The 23953-nt window shown below is 39.8% G+C and overlaps 1 protein-coding gene across 4 annotated transcripts in view; it reads right to left on the bottom strand.

Moving 5' to 3' along the window:
• Nucleotides 1–896: 896 nt before the first annotated feature.
• The window catches only part of CACNB4 (calcium channel, voltage-dependent, beta 4 subunit), a 416418-nt gene continuing 393361 nt past the window's right edge, over nt 897–23953 (bottom strand). The window contains exons 13-14 of one of the 4 annotated variants that reach the window (XM_006834542.1): nt 4250–4435; nt 897–1468 (exon numbers count right to left, since the gene is read on the bottom strand). In XM_006834542.1, coding sequence (XP_006834605.1) covers nt 1208–1468; nt 4250–4435 — 447 coding nt within the window. In that variant the 3' untranslated portion in view covers nt 897–1207. The remainder of the gene's footprint in view (nt 1469–4249; nt 4436–23953) is intronic. The other 3 variants (XM_006834543.1, XM_006834541.1, XM_006834544.1) reach the window with 3 other exon arrangements.

The following is a 23953-nucleotide window of genomic DNA, read 5'->3' as shown; positions in this document are numbered from 1 at the left end:
TTCTTAAACTCTGATCATGTGTTTCAATTTTTTGTGAATTATTTTAGATAAGCACAGCTTCCAACATTAAAATTGAAAGTGTCCATGTAAAACAAAAATCCTTCATGCAAATCATGAAGGGTTAGAACATTCAAATATTCAAAGACAGAGACTGAGTGAAGCAATGGCAAGGTTCTCAATTGTGCTGGGAGGAAATATTGAACCCACGTGTGTGGTTAAGTGGACTAAGTCTAGGCTTCTTATCAGTTGTTGTATAGATTTGTACTCAAGAGAATCTGTGTCACATTCTCCCTACCTGACTTCAGATTCCTGGATGCCTGTAGTTGTACTCAGGTTGACTAATAGGGAAACAACACCCCATTTACCATTTTATAAAACCAGGTTAGTTTGAGTAACTGCTGAAGAAATTTTTTATTATCTTCTAACTGCGGAAGAAATTTTGAGTTTCATTGCCAACTTCAAACGAACTAACAGTAGTAGTGACTAAACAAAATGCAAAGACAATTTGAATACAACAAATATGCCAGGAAAGAAAGAGAAATATTAAAATCTGTGGAAACTATATAATTGCTGTATTAATTTGAGGTGTTTTTTTTTTGGCACTATCAATACATTTGGTAAGTCTGAAAAAGTCATTCTGGCAACATCAACACATATTAAAATATTTATACATTCCAACATTAAGTGTAAATTTTGATTCCAGCAAATAAATATCATAGCTGGTTTTGGCTTCTATTGGTATTCGATTTTCTAATTCTTTTCTTTTTTCAGATTTTCCAATTGACGGCAACATGCTCAAGTATACTTTCTAGTCAATTCACCCAAATTCCAACAGGAATTGGTTTATAAATTGGTTCCAACTGGAACTGGTCATTTGGAATTTCCAGCATGGGAAATTATTTTATGTGCCTTAATCAGTACCGAAAATTACAAATTGATGTGTCTAAATCTAATGAAGAAAACAAAAGGTACTGTTATATGGAAATGTTGCACTGAAAACAGCTCTATGATTGGGCATGTAATATCCATCTAGACAGAAGGGCATAATGAACTTTGTTTTTGCCCCCTAAATAGCATCAAATGACAGCAGCCCACAGCACAGTAAACACTGCACTGTGCCTGCCATGTTAAGATGATTGGTTTATCCTAGCAGTGTTATGGCAAATTGTCAACAGATGAATATTTGTGTTTGTTTGTTTCTGCAGACTCAAAGCCTGTGTCGGGAGTCACGGCTATATCCCCCAGGTGATCCTCGGTTCCTGTGAGGTTTGTAAGTGTCCTGGTATGAGTCAGGGTAATCTTCTTCCACAAGAGGATAATGATCTCGGCTGTGTTGGGAACTGGAAGACAAGCGGTTCCTACTCTTCTGGGCCCTTTCGTTGTGATAATTTTCATCCGAGGTCATTAAGCTTCGTCTTTCAATTGGAGAGTTCTCTGTGGAGTGGTTGCTGTGCCTCATCCGCTGACTCTAAAAATATCAGATTGGTTAAATAACATCCACCTTGAACATTGATAGGATCTGTACAGTAAGATGCTATATAACTGGCTTAATAAAGCATTTGGATGCACAAATACTTTATTTGTTGGTCCACTCAACATTTGGTCGTGTTTTTTAGGGGACTCAAAATGCAAAGATGCTAGAGCACTGGTAGTTTATGAATTTAATTCCAGAATTTAATTCTAGTGACTATGCACTGATTCCTATTAAAAATACAAAATTGAAAATTAACTGTTGAACAAAACTTAATATATTGAGGGAGGTCTAATAATTCCATTTTTATTGTAAAAATTGCAGAAGACGATCATTTTATTAAAGGGAAATAAACTTCAGAATAACATCTAGTGCCCTATTCCTTTCTTGAAAAATTTAAATCATTCACCTCCTAAAGAATAACACACTTTACCTTGATCGAACCAAATATTATATCATTTTCTTTTTTAGATATTTTAAAGAGATTAAGATCTTTCCTGCCCATAGAGTAATGTGTTTGTTTCTGCATCCTACATAAATATAAGACTATGACAATATTCTTTCCAAAAGAATACATAGCATGTTTGTTGTTATTGTTGTTGTTAAGTCTTGTTAGTTGGTTCCTACTCATAGCGACCCTGAATATATATGGTTTCTGAGGACTGGCTGGTTTACTTGAACCGCTGTCTTTGAGGTATACACTGACCTTGTAGTCCAGCGCATTAAGCCACAGAGCCACACCAGGACTCTATACATTATGTTTGGAGCTAGCTAATTAATACAATGATAAATCTTGCTTCCTTAACTAAAATGCCCTGTAAAAATAATCTTCAGATATGAACTATATTTCTCTAATACTATTAATTGAAATGAATAGCCTCAGAATCTTATTTGATGGCTCAGGAATTTTTACTCAAAATTTTTCTTCACATTGTGGGAGACCATGTATCATAGCTGTATGTACCTGCTTAGGTTGTTGTTAAGGGCTATCAAGTCAGTACTGATTCATAGCCACCCAATATAGTGTTTCCAAGGAGTGGCTGGTGAATTTAAATGGCCAGCCTTGCAGTTCAAACCGACCTTATGCTCTAGCACTTATCCTGTTGTTGTTAAAGGCTGTTGAGTTGATTCCACACTCATAGCCATCCTGTATAGGTTTCTGATGTGTGGATAGTGAGCTTGAACCACCGACCTTGCCATTCAAACCAAGCTTGCAGTCAAGCACATTAACCTGCAGCGCCACACCAGGATTCCTGTAGTACACTTCAGTTAATGAACAGGACCCTGAGGAAGCCAAGGGCTCAGATACAAATCCTCTAAAAGACACTTAGCTTCACACAGAAGGAAACTCCTGTGACGGTCTCAGACTGTCTACCAGCTAAGTGCCACTGGGTACAGGGAGAAATAGATCACAGGATATAGGGCATCAGATTAACTATTAATAAAACAGGGAGAAGCACTCTGGGTGAGCTTACAGATGATGAGTCAAAAGTGTTGCATTCATAAGCACAGTGCAAAATTTCATTGCTGCCTACATTATAGAAACATTGCTTCAGCCATCCATTTCTTGGTTAAAGTGTGTATTTCAGAGGCAACCCAAACTAGTCAATCTAAATGTCAGATCAGGAAGTGAAGCAAGACAAGAAGTAGTCTGGGTGTGTTCAAATACATTGTACATTATAACAGTACACTTTCCATGTTCATTTCCAGCCTCAGAAACAACTCATTCGGATGGCAGGTTTTTTGTTTTTTGTTTTTTTTTTTTTTGCAAAGAGGCAATTTCCTAGCAGGGTAATACAATTATAAGAGCATTTCAGAGAGTGCCATTTATCTCAGAGTTAACTCTACATGATCTACGATTATGACTATCATTATAACCTATTAAAACAAAACTAGTCATGATGTGAGAGGATTCAATTGACTACATGTTCTTCAGTCAGCTGCAGGTTTGGACACATTCCAGTAGTTGTTTGATAAATGGTAAATAATAATTAATGTGGCAAGACAAGATTCAATTTGTATCATAATGCCTCTGGCTCCCCACATTTCATTCTGAGCCCAGCACTGGAACAGTGACCAGAGTCTCTATCTCTTATGCTTGTCCCCAGTTTCTCTAAAGGACTAACTAAGGGTCCCTTTGAGTGCTGAGGGCTGTCACTGCACATCTCCAAGAAAACTCAGACTTATTGAGGGATTTGTCACTGTCCCCAAACACAGGGACTTAACTTGTATTAGCAAATTGTCCTGGTGTGGTGCTATCGGATAAACACTGGACTGCTAATTACAAGGTTGGTGGTTCAAACCCACCAGTTTGCTAGAAAGCCTATACAGGGTAGCTATCAGTCAGAACAAATCGACCAATTGATGGTACTTAGCAACAACAATTATGCAAGCTAGAGAGCAAGCTCCAGCAGCTTCTGGCCATCTATCTGCCCTAAAATATCTTACTTAGCTAGCCATCATGTCTGATGTTTTTACCATTGTATAACCATTGAGAATTGGTATTTGATTGAGTTCAGGTATGAAGTTTCCTGACAGGGTTTAGGCAGAGAAGGGATTTATAAGTCACTTTATAACACATCTCTTCTATGGAAAGGATCATAGTCTTTGTAATTTTGTGTAAGGCAGATCACAATTAGATAATATTTTAGAGTTAAAATAAATTGTCCACTATGGTTCCCTCTTCAGATTAGTAACAATCTAGTCTCCATTCCAAATAAATTCTCTAAAGAATCTAAATACCAAATTGCAAAGCCACAAGTGAAAAAGTAACAATACCTGTAACCCAGAAATTGCTGTAGGATATGGTGATAGTGCTGTGGATCCTAAATTCCTTCCAAGTAGAGGGGTCATAGGGGTGCTACTGGTTGTATGTGTAGCACGCCAGTATGCCTCAAGGTACTCTCCCAGATGTTCACATGCATCCTCAAGCTGATTTTCATCCAATATAACATCAAACATTTCCTGTAGAGGACAAGAAAACCCATTTACTTCCACTTGAAATGCTAGACTACAAAGCTTAAAAATTCTACTTAATAACACTTTTAGTATCTAAAAAAATCCCAAGTGGTTGCTGTCAAGTCGATTCTAACTCATGGTGTCATGTGTTGCAGAGTAGGATTGTACTCCATAGGGTTTTCAAGGCTTCAACTTTTTGAAAGCAGATCTTCAGGTCTTTCTTCCAAAGTGCCCCTGGGTGGGTTAGTAGTCAAGCACTTAAATTTATACCACCCTGGGATGCCATCTAACATCGAATAGCTCACTTTCTAGGGAATATATTGCCAGTTTCCAAAGCTACAGTCAAGAGTTTGGCAGTTTGTATCTTCTTTCTCTCGTAGCCTCCACTCCACTACTGTTGTTAAGTGCTTTGAGTCAGTTCCGACTCATAGTGACCCTGTATAGGTTTCCAAGGAGTGGCTGGTGAGCTTGAACTGCTGACCCTGAGGTGCAAATCAACCTTACAGTTAAGCGCATTAATCACACCTGGACTCCATATCAGGACTCCACTCCCACTGTAGTGGATTGAATAATGCTCTTCCAAAATTTATGTCTGGCGCTGTGGGTTAATGAGCTGGACTGCAAGGTCAGCTTGAACCACAAAACTACAAGGGTGGTGGTTCAAGCTCACCAGCCGCTCCTTTGGGATCAAACGCCTCAAGTTAAAGAATGTCTGGAGCCATCAGAAGTTGGAAGAGGCAAGAAGGATTCTCTTTTAGAGACTTTGGTGAGAATATGGCCTTGCTAATACCTTAATTTCAGATGACTAGTTCTAAAACTGTGAGATAATACTTACTGTTTCTAAGCCTCTAAGTTTATTTGTTATGGTAGCCTTAGGAAAAGAACACATCTACCCACCTGCTTTTATTACCAAAATAAGAACTTCCCAGTAGTGAATTAAATATAAGTTTATTGCCATAGGCACTGGTGTTGCTGAGTGGATTTTAGGTTGATGGCAACTGGCTGATATTGAGTAAGTGGTGACTCCACTGGTTCATTCTGTTCAGTGTTTAGAACAAGACATAAATCTTTGTTTGCCTTGAAGGGGAAGTCACCATGGAAATTATCTCTTCCCCAACATTTACTACTTAAATGGTTTCATCACATCAATCTTAATTGAAAAATTTAACTCTAATTTGGAAAGTAGTTTAAAGGTCCTTGGAGCAGTGAGAAATCAATGAGGAAAATAATACATAACTTTAGTTCAGTCTTTGGTATTTGAGAAGACTCACCCAGTTCAACTCAGGTTCACCACCTTACAACCACACAAAAGAACATTTATTAGCAGATTTTGGGTGTTTTTCATTTTGCATATTTATTTTATTTATAAAATATTTACTAAGCACCAGGAGTCCTGGTGTGGCACTGTAGGATAAGCACTCGACAGCAAGGTCGGTAAATCAAACTCACCAGCTGCTCCTCATACATCCTAGAGATGGTGGCGATGGGTCAGAACTAACACGATGGCACTTAATAACAACAGCAACAAGCACCTATTTTGTGCCAGGCATTTGGGTTTACAGTGACAAGAAGAACAAACATCATTTCCATCCTCAGAAGCATTACAGTCTAGTCAGAGAGAAAATTATTAAAATGCATAATAATCTATGTCACACTGGGACTTCAAATCAGAGCAATGAAGAGATTGTGAACTAGCCAATGTTAATTCAGGGCTGAAGCTTAAAGTTCTGGATTTTGCAGCAGAGTGAAGAGACATGGGAAAGTTGAATTTAAGTTATTAGTAAGTCAAAGAATTCTATCTCTAGAGGGAAGAAAATAAAACATTTGAAGAGAAGCAGAGACACAATGTTAGAAAGAGATCATGTGGCCACTGAGTGACAGGGAAAAATGCTAGACTCTGGAGTCTCAATCAACATATGTCCATATAATAAATCCTCCTTTTCCATTAAAGTATCTCAAGGGAGTTTCTATCTTTTGTAACCAAAAGCCCCTCCTTCCACTGTTAAGGATCGAATTGTGTTCACCCAAAATAGGTATTGAAACCCTTGTACCTGTGATGTGATCCAGTTTTGAAATAGTTTTGTTTTTCTTTTGTTTCATTTATGAGGTTTTGTCAGAGTAGAGTGGATCCTAAACCTAACCACTTTTGAGTTATAAAAAGAATAGAATAGATACAGAGAGACACACCCGGGAAAGACACAAGACACCATGTGAGGATTGTCTACAAGCCAAGGAACACCAGAGAACTAACGAACAAGTCGGCTACTAACAAGGAAAGAATCCAAATGGCCTAGGCCCTGACTTGGATTTTTAGCTTCCAGAACTGTGAGAAAACAGATTTCTGCTCTTTAAAGTCATTCACTGTGAGATGAGATTTGTGTTGCAGCAGAACTAAGTAACCAAGACAGTTACTGTTATTACAAATATCTTGCAGCAAATACAAATATGCGGCTGTTGCTGTTAAGTGCCATTGAGTTGGTTTTGACTCACAGTGAGCCAGCATAGGATTTCCGAGGTGCAGTTGGTGGGTTTGAACCACCGACCTTGCGGTTCAAACCAACCTTGCAGTCCAGTGCTTATCCTGCAGCATCATACCAGGATACACTATAAGTGTAGCATCTGAGAATTATGCGTAATATTCAGATACAAAAAGTGGCATGGCAGTACTGAGTTGAATGGGACTAGAACATCCCTATCCCAAAGAACATCCACAGACTCAGATGATATAGGAGGAAAGAAGAAGAACCAGCACTAGGGCAAAAGTGGCTCTCTTAGCCACTTCAGGTCAAAGTTTATCACTAATTCCATATACTTTGTATGCTGTTCATATAATTTTACTTAAGCTAACTGTGTAAATACAATTGTAGTTACATAGTTCTCATTCTATAATGTGGGTCTGGTTGATCTCAACAAGCCCTTTTTTTTTTTCTGATTTAATGAAGTCCCAAATGAAAGAATCCCCCAGTGTCATCTAAACTGTTGAATATGACAGCAAGAATCACAAAGCCCAGGTAAGCTGCACCTCCCACTGCAGACTTATTTGAATGAGGTTTATGTCTACGTTGTTATGCATTACAGTACCACTGTTGTAGACACAATTACACATGCATTTAATTATAAGACATTTGAAAAAAGACTTCTTACCCAATGGATAGAATATCTATCTACCATTTGCTTAAGCTGCAATCATTTCTAGGCTATATAATGGAAGATGATATGAAAATCCTTTTAGGCTTTCAAAAGCACAAAGCTAAGCAAATTTCAACTTCTGGATGAATAGTGATATATGCGACTTATTGTCAACTAAGAAGAACTTCACAGCCTGTAGCTATGATAATTTTTCTTTTCAACTGTTTAAGAAATACCGCTGAGTAGACCAAAACGCTCAAGAGTCAGTATGAGAAGACAAAAAAAAACCCTCTTACTTACAAAATATATTCAAACAGAAGCAACCCAATGAATCTTGCAAACCAACCTTGCCATCTTTTCAGAAATTTAAAGGTTCAAATCTACTTAGTTCATAACTGTGCAATATACAAGGTTCCCAGTATGAGGGATGGACACAAAGTGTTATCTTAACAGCAGAAGACAGTAAGAATACAATCACAGTTGTCAAGTGTCCTGGACTCTGCTCTGATTCACAGAAACCCTATGTTTCTGAAGAGTGGCTGGAGGATTTGAACTACCACCCTTGCAGATAGCAGTCCAGTGCTTAGGATAACTACATTGTCTTACCAGGACCCCTATAACCACATTATCATTGAAAGGGTAATCTTAGGGGGTCTCTTGGAAAGAGTTATGAGGAAAACAAAGACCCTGTCTCGAGGACAGGGGTTTCCTTTGTTCTCTATTGTATCTCCAGTGCCTGGGACATATACAGTAGGCACGGAGTAAATGTTCACTGAGTGGATTCTTTGTGGTGGAAGGGCCCTGAGAAGCTATGATGGGCCTAATTGAGACCCTTATTTGGCCCAACCCCCAACATCTGCTACTTTACCTCTGAGTCTCTCAGAGCCAGGGAGTCTTGGGAGCCTCTTGAAAAGTGAACGCATTAATCCTAAAACTTTGCCCATTCTACAGTCTATTACTGTAAACAGATCACCCGTAAGATCTCTGCATTTTACAACATGTTTTACCCACCTTAAAGAACGACCTTTCCTTGGAAGCAGAGAAGAACACCAGCCCCTTCCAGGGGCTGAGTTATGCAAGCATGACATCCCAGAATAAGTTTTGTCAGTCCCTACCAGAGGCCGTTGCATGGAATCCATCTTGAAGAAATGCTGCTCCTGCACCAAATTAGCATACTGTTGTTGTTGTTGTTAAGTGCTGTGGAGTCAGTTTCCACTCAGAGCTATCCTACATAGGGTTTCCAAGGAGCAGCTGATGGGTTTGAACTGCTGATCCTATGGTTAGCAGTCCAATGCTTATCCTAAAGTGCCACACCAGGAGTCCATCTTTATGGGAGCAGAAAGCCTCATCTTTCAAACTGCTGACCTTGCAGTTAGCAGCCTAGTTTGTAGTCCATTATGCCCTTGTTGTTGTTAGTGATGTTGAGTTGGTTCTGACACATAGGAAACCCTGTATAGGGTTTCTGAGAAGCAGCTAGTGAGCTTGAACCTCCAACCTTGTAGTTCAAACTGCCCTTGCAGTCCAGTACGTCAACCCACAGCACTATACCTGGACCCCTCCTAAATGGTACACTTCCCAGAAATCCCCACTTAGCTCTATGAACAAACACTATGCCTTTTCCCACCCAAAATTTTCTTAATCCCAGCAAAGCCTTTATTGGGGAGAAGAGGGTTAGCTTTGCTAAGGGTCCATCTCAGATCTCCTCCCAATAAATCTTTAAGTCTCTTGCTCGTGTGAAACTCTGTATAACCTGATCATTCTTGGTCACCAAAGTTCCCTCCATTTGACCTAGTACCCATTTGACCTAACCTCAGTGGCTTGAAAATCAGAACTTGACTAGAGGAAGATAAAAAAAAAAAAAAAGTTAGATAAAAGAACCTAGTATAATTGCTCTAATTTGATGAACTTGACCTATACTTATGGATGTTGTTGTTGTTAAGTGCTGTTGAATCATTTCCGTCCCATAGCGACCCTACATAGGGTTTCCGAGGAGCAGCTGGTGAGCTTGAACTGCCGACCTTGAAGTTCAAATGGCTTTGCAGTCTGGAAAATACTAACAGAAAGGGAAGGAGTCTTCACATCAAGTGTCAGTCCTCTCCCCTCTGCAAACAGGGTAGATAGGGATGGGCAACTTAGACATTGGCTACCCAAAATGAGGGAGCAATAAAGGCACAAAGTGACTGGCTTACAAATTTACAAGAGAGTTTAGTTTAAGAGTGTGTGGGGGAAGATAGATTTCCCACTGAATAGTTTTCATCTTGTCTAGATGGGTCTGGTGAAAGGAGATGGGGATAAGATTCTTATGATTCAATAGTGAGTAGTTGTTATCATGACTATTGTGACTGTCACAACTGTAAAAGGTAGGAGTTTTGTAACAAAAATGGGGGAGTAGTTAATTTTACAGTCCAGAAACAGAGGACCTTAGGACCGTCAAGAAAGAAGAGAACAAGCGGAATGCAGGACCCTATCCAGAGAAGCAGCAACGGCAGAGATGGGGACATGGAGAGAGGGAGCAGCTGAGGACTCTAGACTCATGGGCAAGAGAGGGACTGAGTGCTGGCGGCCAGGAGGCGGACTTGCAGAATGTACCCTTTGGTTGTTCAAATGATTATATATTCCTGAGTGTGTTTGTGTAATCTCCCCACACCCCTCCATCATCACCTAAAAAAAAAGGGAATGGAAGCAAATACTGTTGAATGATGATGCACAGGGGATATTGTTATCATTGCAATGAACTGATGGTGTGAAGTCCGCAGATGTTCTCCAATGTAAACGATCACTCAGTTCACAATAACAATAAAAAAAGAATGTCAATAGTTTGGCAATACTAAAAACAATACCAAAACAAAACAAGAAAAACTTCCATAATGAATTCCTCTGACATTCTGAGATGGACTACTTTCTTCAACAGAGGCAGGTGAAACTAGTGTGGCTGCTACAGTAAATAAGTAGTAAACAGAGGAATCAATACAAACCATCAGAAAATCTGGAACAATAGCATAGTCCACTAAGACAATGTTCCACATTCTACTTGGTGAGTAGTAACTGGGCTCTTAAAAGCTTTTGAGGGACCATCTAAGGTGCACTATTGGTCTCTCCCCATCTGGAGCAAAGAAATGGGAAGAAAATTAAAGATGAAAGGAAACAATTAGTCTGACGTGCTAACGGACCATGTGAACTTCCGTTTCCAAGACTGTGAAACTAGAAGAACTAGACAGTGTCACTGCTGACTCCTTTGAAAGGAATCTCAATAGGAGGTCCTAGATAGAGTGGAAGCAAAATGTGGAACAAAACTTAAAATATAAAAAAGATCAGACTTTTGTAGGACATTATACTAAGTGGTATGATGCTATAAGCACTGGACTGCTAGCTACAAGGTCAGTATCTCAAACCCATCAGTTGCTTCTTGGAAACCCTGCATAGGGGTGCTATGAGTTGGAATCAACTGGATGGCACTTAATAACAACATCAGCAATATGTTAAGTGAAATTAGTCAATCACAAAAGGATAAATATTGCACAGTTGTAAAAAAGCTAGAAGATTTTTTTTTGCTAAATGAAACATTCTATGACGGTTACAAAGAGCTCTGGTAGTGTAGTGGTTATGAGCTGGGCTGCTAATCCCATGGTCAGCAGTTCGAAATTACCAGCAGCTCCACAGAAGAAAGATGAAGCTTTCTGTTCCCATAAAGATTTATAGCCTTGGAAACCCTATACAGGGTCACTATGAGTTGGAACTAACTGCACGGTGTACCACCATCACCATGATGGTTACAGGGCGGTTAGAGAGGGTAGAGGGGAAGGAAAAAAAGTGGATAAAAGGTAAATACTGTTAACTGATGATACGCGGAGTGGATTACAGTCATCGTAATGACATGAAATATACAATTTGTTGAATGTGGAACTGATGATCTATTCTGAAAACCTTCATTCAATTCATAAGAAAAAGTTAAAATAATAAAAACAGACCAGGTTTACTGGTCCGTTAGAGACTGGTGGAGCCGTGAGAGTGTGATCCTGAGTCATCCTTCATTGCTGGGAATGAACTAACACCTACAGCTCAACTTTCATCCAGAGGACAGACAGGCCTGTAAAGTGAGCAGTACCATCAGCGAGGGGGACATGCACTCCTGAGAACAACCAACTATACTGTTTCAGAAGGGCAGTATGTGCCCAGAGATAAAGCTCTGAAACAGGAAAGGGATAGAAAAGAAGCACGAAAGGAAACTGTAAACACAGGAAGGAAGTGGAACAGTGTTGTAACATTGTGGGGACTGCAATCCATTCCTCTCACACACACATACAATGTGCATGAACTATTGAATGGTAAGCCAGTTTGGTCTGAAAACTTTCTCCTAAGCCACAGTAAAAGGTTTTCAAAAAAGAAGAAAAGACAATCAGGCAAAGCAGGACCCTTTTCTGAGTATAAGTTCTTTCAGGAAAATTAAAAATTAAAGCATTGTAAGCAATAAGAGGAAAAACATGTCATTAGCACATCCAGTGGTTCAGGGACTAAAACATCAGAGAGGTAACAATGGGGAAGGAAGTTGAAAAGAACGCATATGAAGAAAGTGTGCATCACTAGGAATCCTGGTGCAGTGCTATAGGATAAGTACTAGACCACAAGGTCGGTATGAACCACAAGGTCTGCGGTTCAAACTCACTAGCTGCTCCTCAGAAATCCTATATAGGGTCAATGTGAGTCAGTACCAACTAGATGTCACTTAACAACAATTCTTAAATTACCAATATTTAAATGTTCTGTTCTTTGTTGACAGAGTAAAATGTCACAAACCACCTGAATTAGGATAACCAACAGTCCTAGTTTGCCCAAAATAAGGGTTCAGTGCCAAAACTGGAAGAGAGAAAAAAACAAGACCAACAAACCAAACCAGTAGCCACTGAATTGATTCTGTCTCACAGTCAGCCATGTGTGAGAGAGTCGAGCTGTGCTCCACAGTATCTTCACTGGCTGATTTTTCAGAAATACATCACCAAGCTTTTATTTTCAGGCACTTATGGATGGATTCAAACCTTTAGTTTTTTGGTCGGGAGCCAAGCATTTTAATCACCCTGAGTCACTCAAAACTGGGAAGTTCTGGGCAAATCAGAATGGTTAGTCCTCCGCATTTATAGAGAGGATAGAATGCTTTTTAGTTTCTACATCCAGGATAGGAGCAAGTTCCAACTCTCTCTTTTCATTTAACTTTCCTTTGGTGAAAATACACATGTTGTTGTTGTTAGGTGCCATCGAGTCGGCATCGACTCATAGCGACCTTATGCACAGCAGAATGAAACAATGTCCGATCCTGGGCCAACCTCACCACTGTTGCCACACTTGAGTCCATTGATGCTGCCACCTGGTCAATCCATCTCATTGGGGGTCTTCCTCTTTTTCTCTGACCCTCCATATTACCAACATGATGTCTTTCTCCAGTGACTGTTCCCTCCTGACAATATGTTCAAAGTATGAGAGACAAAGTTTGGCCATCTTGGCCTCTAAGGAGCACTCTGGCTGCACTTCATCCAAAACAGATCTACTGGTTTTTTTGGCAGTCCATGGAACTTTTAGTATTCTCCTCCAACACCATAATTCAAAGGCATCAATTCTTCTACAGTCTTCCTTATTCACTGTCCAGCTTTTGCATGAATATGAGGTTATTTAAAATATCATGAAAATATCATATATTGGTTATTGAACATATCATGAAAATATCACATATTGAAAATACACATAGCAAACCATAAATTCATTCAACAATTTCTACATGTACAGTTCAGTGACATTGGTTACATTCTTAACTTTGTGCCACCATGCTGTCTCTCCCCAAATTATTCCACCGTCATTTATTTAAACTCTGTTGTCGCTGCCGCTGCTGCCATTTACCAGAAAGTCAGTTCTGACTCGGTAAGTCTTTATTGGAGCAGAAAGCCTCATACAATCCCGTAGAACAGCTGGTGGGTTCAAACTGCCAACCATGCCGTTACCAGCATTTCATTTAGATTCACTGCCCCATAAACTACTCATTTATGTCCTGGAGTTACTGCTGTCAATTTCATTTCATATAGATAATTCTTTAAAAGAGTGCACATTCTTGGCTAATTCAACTGAACTGCTATTTAGTTTAAAGGTGACTTCAGGGAAATTGTTTAAGTTATTTCAAGGTTCGAAAAATTTCTCAGGGCAACAGATTTAGGAGTTTCTCCAACTTCAGTAGGCCCAGAAAATCTGGCTTCTATAAAGAAGCTAAAATGATTTTCTACATTTTCTCTGTTGGTCAGGATTCATCTACTGAGTCCTTGGTTTCAAAGTTCAGTAAAGGTAGCCAGGCACCATCAGTTCTGAAGTTGATAGTTGCTTAAATCCACTATCAACAATCATGGAAATAGAAGTCAAGGACTCAAACATATTGCATTAGGCAAATCTGTTGCATAAGATCTCTTAAAGTGTTTAAGAAAAAGGATGCCAATTTGAGGATTAAGGTGCATCTGATCCAAGCTGTGGTATTTTCAGTAGCTTCATATGCAAGTGAAAGTTGGATAATGAATAAGGAAGACCATAGAAGAATTGATGCATTTGAGTTATGTTATTGGAGAAGAGTATTGAAAGGTACCATGGACTACCATGGACTATTGTTTTATTGTTAAGTGTTGTTGAGTCGGTTCCAACTCACAGCGACCCTGTTTAGGGTTTTTGAGGAGTGGCTGGTGAGTTTGAACCACCAACCTTGCAGTTCAAACTGACTTTAAAGTTGAGTGCTTATCCTAGGGCGCCAGAAGAACAACTATATCTGAGTTAGAAGAACTACAGCAAGAATGCTTCTTAGAAGCCAGGATGGTCAGACTTTGTCTCTCATACTTTGGACATATTATCAGGAGAGACTAGTTCCTGGAGAAGGACATCATGTTTGGTAAAGTGGAGGGTCAGCTAAAAAAAGGAAGACCCCCAATGAGATAGACTGACCCAATGGCAGCTGCAAAGGGCTCAAGCACAACATTGCTTGTGAGGATGATGCAGGACTTAGCAGTGTTTGGTTCTGTTGTGCATAGGTTTGCTATGAGCCAGAACCAACTTGACAGCATCTAACAATACCACCATCAGTTCCTGTCACATGGCAATTCCCTCCCTGAACTATTGCCTCCATTTATTTCTTATACAAAGTGGCTTCAAAAAGTTCATAGAAAATGTGAATGTAAAGATACTGGAATATTTCCACAAACTTTCTGAAGCCCCCAAGTCATCTTTTCTGAGAGGGAATATAAAGGAATAAGCAATCATCATTTTATTCTAGAAAACAGATAGTTTGTGACTTGTTGTTAAGTGCCATAGAGTTGGTTCCGATTCATAGCAACCCTGTATAGGATTTCTGAGGAGCAGCTGGTGAGTTTGGAATGACCTTGCAGTCATTATCCTGCAGTGCCACACCAGGACTCCATGTATTATCTATTTTCTAATAAAAATGGGGAAATTGCATTAAGTATAATATACACTTTCTAATAATTTTATATAGGAAATTGCTCTTCAAGATATTTTAGTAAAAAATATCTACAATTTAGAGGTTAGTTTTGCAGTTTAATTTAAAGTTTTTTGTTTATATTTTTTAAATCAGTGCACTACTGAATATTAGCTACCCAGGGGATTAAGGAGATACACACTCTCCCATGGAATATGAAAGACTTTACATTTATTTGTTGTATACTGATAAAACCTCATGTGGGTATCTTTCTACATAAAAAAAATAATAGGAAAAAATAGTTTAATTTCTTTGCTATTCAGATATGTTTTCGTTATTGGTAAGTGCCGTCAAGTCAGTCCCAACTCACAGTGACCCTGTTTCAGGTTTCCAAGACTGTAAAAATCTTGTGGGAGCAGAATGCTTCATTTTTCTCCCGTGAAGTGACTGACAGGCGTGAACCACCGACCCTGTGGTTCACAGTTCAGTGATTATTGTATAGAGCCATTTGTTGTTGTTGTTAAGTGCCGTTGAATTGGTTCCGACCCTGTATAGGGTTTCTGAGGAGCAGCTGGTGAACTTGAACGGCCGACCTTGCAGTTCAAATGGCTTTGCAGTCTGGTGCATTAATCCACAGTGCCACACCAGAACTCCATTGCTGTTGTTATTGTGAAGTGCCGTCGAGTCGGTTCCGACCCATAGCAACCCTGTATAGTAGTGTTTCCAAGGAGCAGCTGGTGAGGTTAAACCACCGACCTTGTAGTTCAAATGACTTTGCAGCCTGGCGCATAAACCCACAGTGCCACACCAGAACTCCATTGTTGTTGTTGTTGTGAAGTGCCGTCGAGTCGGTTCCGACCCATAGAAACCCTGTATAGTAGCGTTTCCGAGGAGCAGCTGGTGAGCTTGAACCACCGACCTTGCAGTTCAAATGACTTTGCAGTCTGGCGCATTAACCCACAGTGCCACATCAGGACTCCATAGAGACCCTGAAATTGTCACTTTATAAATAATGGTAACATTTGATTGGCAAATATGATTCAGTAAAATAAAACTGCTTAACAATACAGTGTTGTTAGCTACTGTGAAGTTGGCCTCCAACTTATAGAGCCCCATGTACAATGGGACTGGATTGCTGTGATCCACAATGTTTTCATTGATTGATGTTTTAGAAGTGGATTACCAGACCTTTAGTCTTAATTTTAGTCTGGATGCTCCACTGATACCAGTTCAGCATCTCTCCAGCCTCCATTGGCAGACAGGTAATTACTGTGCTAAGGTGCACTGGCCAGGAGTTGAACCCAAGTATCTTGCATGGAAGGTCAGAGTTCTACTACTGAACTATCTCCAATGATATAATATATAATGATAATTATAAAAGTATTGATAATTATTTCATATCAAAACTGCATTCATGTTGTACCTTTTGAAATCCTACCTCTTAATTCATTGGTCAACAAGAGATAGGAAACTAGACTGTAAGTTAAAGGGTTTTGGAAGACCTAGGAGACGTTATGAGGATAAAGGAAACTGAGACTAGAAGGCAGCCTATAATGCGACTCCAGTTAGTCCCAGGCATAGTTTCCACTTTAATGAGCTAAACAGAGAAGACAGACAATCAGCATTCTTGCTACTAAATGGTGGAGGCAACATGAAGGCTAAGAATACATCAACTCTGATTCCTGCATTCATTATGAATCCAAACATGTCTTCCTCCCCATACCCCTCCATCGTGTCCATTCTTATTCTTTAGTTTTATGTATAAAAACATTCACCAGTGTTAATTGTGTGCAGAAAAGGCACTCAGTGTTTTGTTAAATTCTTATTACTTGAATACTTTAAATCATAGCATTGGAGGCCGTGAACTTCAAGCCCTAAATCTCTATGTCCAAATAGGGTGGCTGGCACAGGAGTAGTCTGCCCTGAACCTGTATTCTATGTAGCCTTGTACCATGAAGCAAACATCCAGAACCAATTCCTTCCTTTTATAAAAAGCAATGTTACTGATTCAAACTATGGACATCCAAGGGCTCTGAAATAACAAATGCACTAATAAGGAGAGTACTTCAAAAAGGTGGGTAAATACACACCATTCTAATTTATGTTATATAAAATTACTAGAAAAGGGCAGTGGAAAATTACTAGTGAGACTGCAACATGACCAAGGATACTGGGCATTATAATTAACTTCAGAGATCTTAGGTTAAATAGAAAAAATGTGAGTCCACACAGCAATGGAAAATAAAGGGTGATAGAGAATTACTATGGTTAATACATTACTAGAGGTTTGCAAGAGTCTACAAAGGAGATGAGCTCCTCTCTTGCAGGGAGAGTGATCATTGTCATTTTATGCACATCCACACATCCCCTCAAACATTACAGCTCAAAGAACTATCAGGTCTGCTTTTGGTAACCCAAGCTAGGTTGCAACCAAGCAGAATTAAAGTGTTACATTTCAATTATATATTCAATTGTCTATCTGCTTTTCTTACTATGCATTGTAGTTCTTATTGCCATGGTACTGGGGCAATTTGAACTTGACCTTCTTAAGCTTAATTGTTTTCAACTTCTCTGAAAAGGTAAAGAGTACCAATGCCTGGTAAAAGCAAAATCAAATCAAAAATATAATATACAAACGTATGTTGTTGTTAAGTGCCTTCGAGTTGGTTCCGATTCACAGTGACCCTGTACAGGGTTTCCAAGGAGTAGCTGGGGCAGTTCAAACTGATCTTGTGGTCCAGTGCATTAACCTATAATTCTAAGTATAAATTTAGTCTAATCCATATTAAACAAATAATGATATTACCTTTTGGTCCTAGTCCCATAAGCCCTTTTCTGTTTGCATCCCACATTTCCCTCAAGACTGGGCAAAAAGAGGCAAGTCTTCCCTTCCAGAATGCTGCTATCCAGTAGCCCATCCTCCCAACACATCTTTTTGTCTGTGACAGATTAAGAATAGCCACAAATTCTTTGACACTCTTTGCATAGTTTATGGATGGTTTATGTCACCTCTCCTTGAATCTGGGCAGCTTCTATGACACCTTGGACTAATGAATGCACTGGAAGTGATGCTATGTCCATATCATGGTTTTAAGAGATTAGAGCGCTTGCTCCTGGAGCCCTTGGAGCTGCCAATGAAGACATATGCATCCACTGTGGAAAAGCCTTGGTGCTACACAGAGCAGGAGAGAAAGGGAGAGAGGAAGAGAGCCCAGCTGTGTACAGCCTTCCAGAAATCCTAGCTCTGGACTGGCCGGTCTCAGACGCTCTAAACCAGCCACCAGCTGAATGCCACTGAGTGGTAATTGTTGTCACTTAGTGTTGGGGTAGTTTATTTCACAGTAATAGATAACTAGAACAGCAACTTTGATTTGGTGGCTAAATTGGGCCTGTCTCCTGCTTCTATAAAGAACTTTGACTGGAACACAGCCACTTCCATTTGTTTACATAATTTCTAAGCAAATAGCTGGGAGCCTGGTGGCTCTAGAGGATAAGCACTGGACTGTGAGCCACCAGGTAGGCAGTTCAAGCCCACCAGCCATTCCATGGGAAAAAGATAAAGTCTTCTGCTTTCACGAAGATTTACAGCCTTGGAAACATTATACAGGGTGGCCGTGGGTCAGAACCGACTCAATGGCACTTAATAACAACAGGCAGTTAATGTGTAGCTTCTAACAAGAAAAGTTAGACGTTCCAGTCCACCCAGAGGTATTTTGAAGACAAGCTTGGTGATTGGAAGAAAGACCCAGTGATTGAACTGCTTCTAAAAACTCAGCCTCTGAAAATTTAAGAAGCACAGTTAAAAGTGGACACACATGAGGTTGCCAAGAGTTGGAACTGACTTGATGACAATTAGTTATACCTGATTAGCTACTAAAAAGGTGGAGTTGGATCGTTGCAAAGGAGACTACAACACTTAAATCCCTAAAATATTTACTATCTGGTCCTTCACTGAAAAAGTTTGCCAACCCATCTTCCTAGGAAAAGTCTTACCAGAATCCCACGATTCCTCTCAAGGAGATTATGCGGGAATCAATTTGTGGTTATGGTCATTCGTCATCTAACTCTTACTAGACAGGGAGACAGAGCTCTCCTGCGGACTCGGGTCAAGGTATATGACCTCTGGAGAGCCAGCTCACCTCTCTTGGCCTCAGTTCCTTCATTTGTAAAATGAGGAGGCTGGACTGGATCAGTCTTTCCTTACGATTGTTCCATGAAACATTAGTCCTATGAGATGCTCTGTGGAAAAATGTTTCCATGGCCAAAATTTACGGGAAGAACAACATACGATTTGTTTTACTGGAGATATAACATGCACCTTAGCATATTAACAGCTCTGCAGTAAACAAAACAACCCACTGCAGTTTAAATAAGCATTGACTCAAAGAGTTTTGGAATCAGGGCTCTTTTTCCATAACGCCTGATGGCACTGCAAGGAAGCCTTGTTATAAAGAACACACAGACTCCAGGAAACACCACACCAGGTGCTGTTTAAGGAAGGGTCTCAAGGACTTCAGGACCCTTTTGCCCAAAAATCCCTGAATCAGAGGTGACCTTTTTTTTCAGTGTTATTCTAGACTTCCTCTTTCCAAAGACAGCAGCCTTTCATTTCTTAGCAACAAGAGACTGACAGTGTAATCTGCTGACTTTTCAAATTGGAGCTAGAGAAGCCAATTAAGAAAGTTTTAGCTTCTCCCCAAAGAACTATAATGTCACTGGGATCACAAATTTTTCTATGGCAATTACAATTATGATCTTAAAGTAAAGCAGGGAAAATGAAAAGACACATTTTTAGATTACTTCTAGTTTTTATAATCCAAAGATTTCTTCATACATGTCAAAATAGACCATACTGTACCTTCTTGACCCACATAATATTGAGTGAACACATTTAATAATGTAAACTGAGCTTGCTGTTGTTGTTGTTGTTGTTACGTGCCATCAAGCCGATTCCAACCCATAGCGACCCTGTATAGGGTTTCCAAGGAGCAGCTGATAAACTTGAACCACCGACCTTGCAGTTCAAATGATTTTGCAGTCTGACACATTAGTGGAAAATATTAAAAATATTAGGTAACCTTGCTGATCTGATGCCTTGTTTAAAATTCAGGTTACCTGACCAATTATATAAAACAAGAAAGTGTTTATGAAATAATGAGAGGACAAGGCTACCTTCTCAGTATACAGAGTGTTAGTGTTTCCTGACTTGGGAACAAGTCCTCAGGTAGCTCACAGTACTATTTGCATTTCAGTATGCACATATCTTTTCTTGGTTCCAGCTATTTCAGAGGTAGCAGAATAATTGTACAACAACTCAATTATCAAACCTCTCAGCAGTGAAAATATCTCAATGTTAATAACCCCTAAACCAAGCCCACTGCAGTTGAGTCAATTCTGACTCATAGCAACTCTATATTTTTTAGTAATTATTGGGAATAAATAACTATTAATAAATTCATTCTCATGGAGAGATCAAATTAAAAAGAAGACAAGTTCAATTCATTTTTACACACATATTAAACATTCCTTCTCAGGGAGTTAATTACTGAGCCCTCTTATAACATTATTATCCCAAACTCATGTGTGCATGAATCTAAACCAGTGATTCTCAGCTGGGAGCAAGTTTGTCCCAAGGGGACACTTGGCAATGTCTGGAGGAGAAGAGTTACTGATTCAGGATACTGCTAAACATCCTACATTGTAGCAGACAGTTCCCTACAAATAACAGATTATAAATAGTGTTGAGGTGGAGAAACCCTGATCAATACCACTCCATCAGAGTTCAAAGGGACCTCAGGTACCATATCCATGAGGCTTCACCAGAGGAGATTCCTTCTATCGCCTCTCTTACACCTCTGTTCATAGTACAACTGTCTGTCCACCCATGCCTGCAGTTGAAGGGATAAAATTTGCTATGAGTCAGAATCAACTTTATGGCAGTGGGTGGGTGGAGAGATAAAGACTGTCCTTTTTCTTTTGGCATTTAAATCTGAGCCAACTTGTGAAATGCCTTCCTTCAAGTGGGTAACTGACCAGTTTGAAAAAGAAGACAAATCTAAGCCTATCCTTTGTGTGGCACTGTGGGTTAAAGCACCAGACTTCAAAGTCGTTTGAACTGCAAGGTTGGCAGTTCAAGCTTACCAGTCGCTCCTCGGAAACCCTATACAGGGTCGCTATGGGTCAGAACCAACTTGACGGCACTTAACAACAACAACAACAACAACAACAACATAGATATATGGGGAGTCCTGGTGTGGTACTGTGGGTTAATGTGCCAGACTGCAAAGCCATTTGAACTGCAAGGTTGGTGGTTCAAGCTCACCAACTGCCCCTCATAAACCCTATACAGGGTTGCTATGGGTGAGAACAGACTCGATGGCACTTCACAACTACAACAACACAGATATCTGGGAGTACTTGGGTAGTGCAAATTGCTAAGTACAAAAGGTTGGTGTTTTAGGATCACCCAGAGATATAGAAAAAAACAGGATGGCAGTTCAGGTAGACGTGCAGTAAGGAGCTCCATCAGCAACAACACATGAATACCGGACCAAGCAGGCTCAGAGGATTGTACTAGAACTCTGAACCACATATAAAGGAATATTTAGAAGCTTGGAAGGCTTACAGTTAGGTGAATTTGTAGCAGAAACAAGAAATCCATTGCTTTCTGATTCAAGATGCTCAGCTGCTCCCAGAGCTGCCATCTTGGGAGATAACAAGTGAGGGAAGAATCAGAACAGCCACGAAAGCCTGACAGAACCACGGAGATACAGGTGTGAGCATTCTTTTTTTGGTATCTGTTCATTGGTCTCTTGCTGTCTGTGCACCTCCATTCTGGTGACTGGAGGGGATGCCTGAGCGAATGGATACTCTACCCCCACCCATGAAGGGTTCTGCTACGCATGCACACAGATCTCCTCAAAATTTAAAGTGACAGTTTCCACTTAAAACAAATGGCCACACTTGTCTGTCAGTGTGTCATACTGTGGTGGCTTGTGAATTGCTGTGATTCTGAAAGCTATGCCACCAGTATTTTAAATACCAGCAGGGTCACCCAAGGTGGACAGGTTTCAGATGAGTTTCCAGACAAAGACAGACTAGGAAGGAGTGACGAACTACTTCCAAATATTTAGTCACTGAACACCTTATGAAAGCAGGGAAATACTGTCAGATATAATGCCAGAAAATGAGCCCCTCAGGTTGGAAGTCACTCAAAATGCGACTGGGGAAGAGCTGCCTCATCAAAGTAGCATTGACTATGATAACGCGAATGGAGTAAAGCCTGAGGGAGAAAAGCCTGCGGGACCTTCATGTGCCGATGGGGCACAACTCAAAATGAAGATAAATAGCTATAAACATCCATTAAAAATCGGAACATGGAATGCATGAAGTATGAATCTGGGAAAACTGGAAGTTGTCAAAATGAAATGGAACACATAAACATTGATATCGTAGGCATTAGTGAGCTGAAATGGGCTGGTATTGGCCATTTTGACTCTGACGACCACATGGTTTATTATGCCAGGAATGACAAATTGAAGAGGAATGGTGTTGCATTCATTGTCAAAAAGAACATATCCAGATCAGTCATGAGGTACAACGCTGTCTGTGATAGAATAATATTCAGTGAAGCCCAGTTAATACCACTATTATTCAAATTTATGCACTAATCACTAAAGCCAATGAGGATGAAATAGAAGAATTCGACAACTTCTTCAATCTGAAATCAGTCTAACATGCAATAAAGATGTACTGATCATTACTGGTGATTGGAATGCAAAGATTGGGATCAAAGAGGACAGATCAGTAGTTGGAAAATATGGCTTTTGTGACAGAAATCATGCCGGAGAACGCATGATAGAACTCTGCAAAACCAATGATTTGTTCATTTCAAATACCTTCTTTAGACAACATGAGAGACGACTATACATATAGACCTCACCAGATGGAATACATAGAAATCAAACTGACTACATCTGTGGAAAGAGATGACAGAAATGCTCCATATCATTAGTGAAAACAAGGCCAGGGGCAGACTGTGGAACAGACCATCAATTACTCATATGCAAATTCAAACTGAAACTGAAGAAAATCAAAACAAGTCCACGAGACAGAGCCAAAATATGACGTTGAATATATCCCACCTGAATTTAGGGATCATCTGAAGAACAGATTTCATACATTAAACACCAAAGACTGAAGACCAGAGAAGTTGTGGGATGACATCAAGAACATCATACAGGAAGACAGCAAAAAGTCATTGAGAAGACAAGAAAGAAGGAAAAGGATAAAATGGACGTCAAAAGAGACACTGAAACTTGCACGTAGAGATGCTAAAGCAAATGGAAGAAATGAGGAGGTCCAAGAGCTGAACAGAAAATTTCAAAGATCAGCTCGAGACGATAAAGTCAAATATTACAACAAAATTTGCAAAGATCTGGAATCAGAAAACCAAAAAGGAAGAACACGCTCAGCATTTCTCAAGCTGGGGGAACTGAAGAAAAAAAAGTCAAGCCTTGACTTTCATTACTGAAACATTCTCTGGGCAAATTATTGAAAGCATCAAGAGAAGATGGAAAGAATCCACAGAGTCACTATACCAAAAGGAAATGATTATTGTTCAGCCATTTCAAGAGGCAGCATATGATCAAGAGCCAATGGTACTGAAGGAGGAAGTCCAAGGTGCATTGAAAGAACTGGCAAAGAACAAGGCATCAAGAATTGATGGAATAAAAATTGAAATCTTTCAAGAAAGTGAGGCGACACAGGAGACATTCACTCATCTCTGCCAAGAAATTTGGAAGACAACTATATGGCCAACTAAATGGAAGAGATCCATATTTGTGCCCATTCCAAAGAGAGGTGACCTAACAGAATGTGGAAATAATCGCACAATGTCTTTGATATCCCATGCGAGTAAAGTTTTGCTAAAGATAATACAG

This window comes from Chrysochloris asiatica, unplaced genomic scaffold, assembly GCF_000296735.1.
Source record: "Chrysochloris asiatica unplaced genomic scaffold, ChrAsi1.0 scaffold00012, whole genome shotgun sequence".
Taxonomy (NCBI): Eukaryota; Metazoa; Chordata; class Mammalia; order Afrosoricida; family Chrysochloridae; genus Chrysochloris; species Chrysochloris asiatica.
The sequence above is the reverse complement of the archived record's forward strand: the minus strand, read 5'-3'. Positions and strand labels throughout refer to the sequence as shown.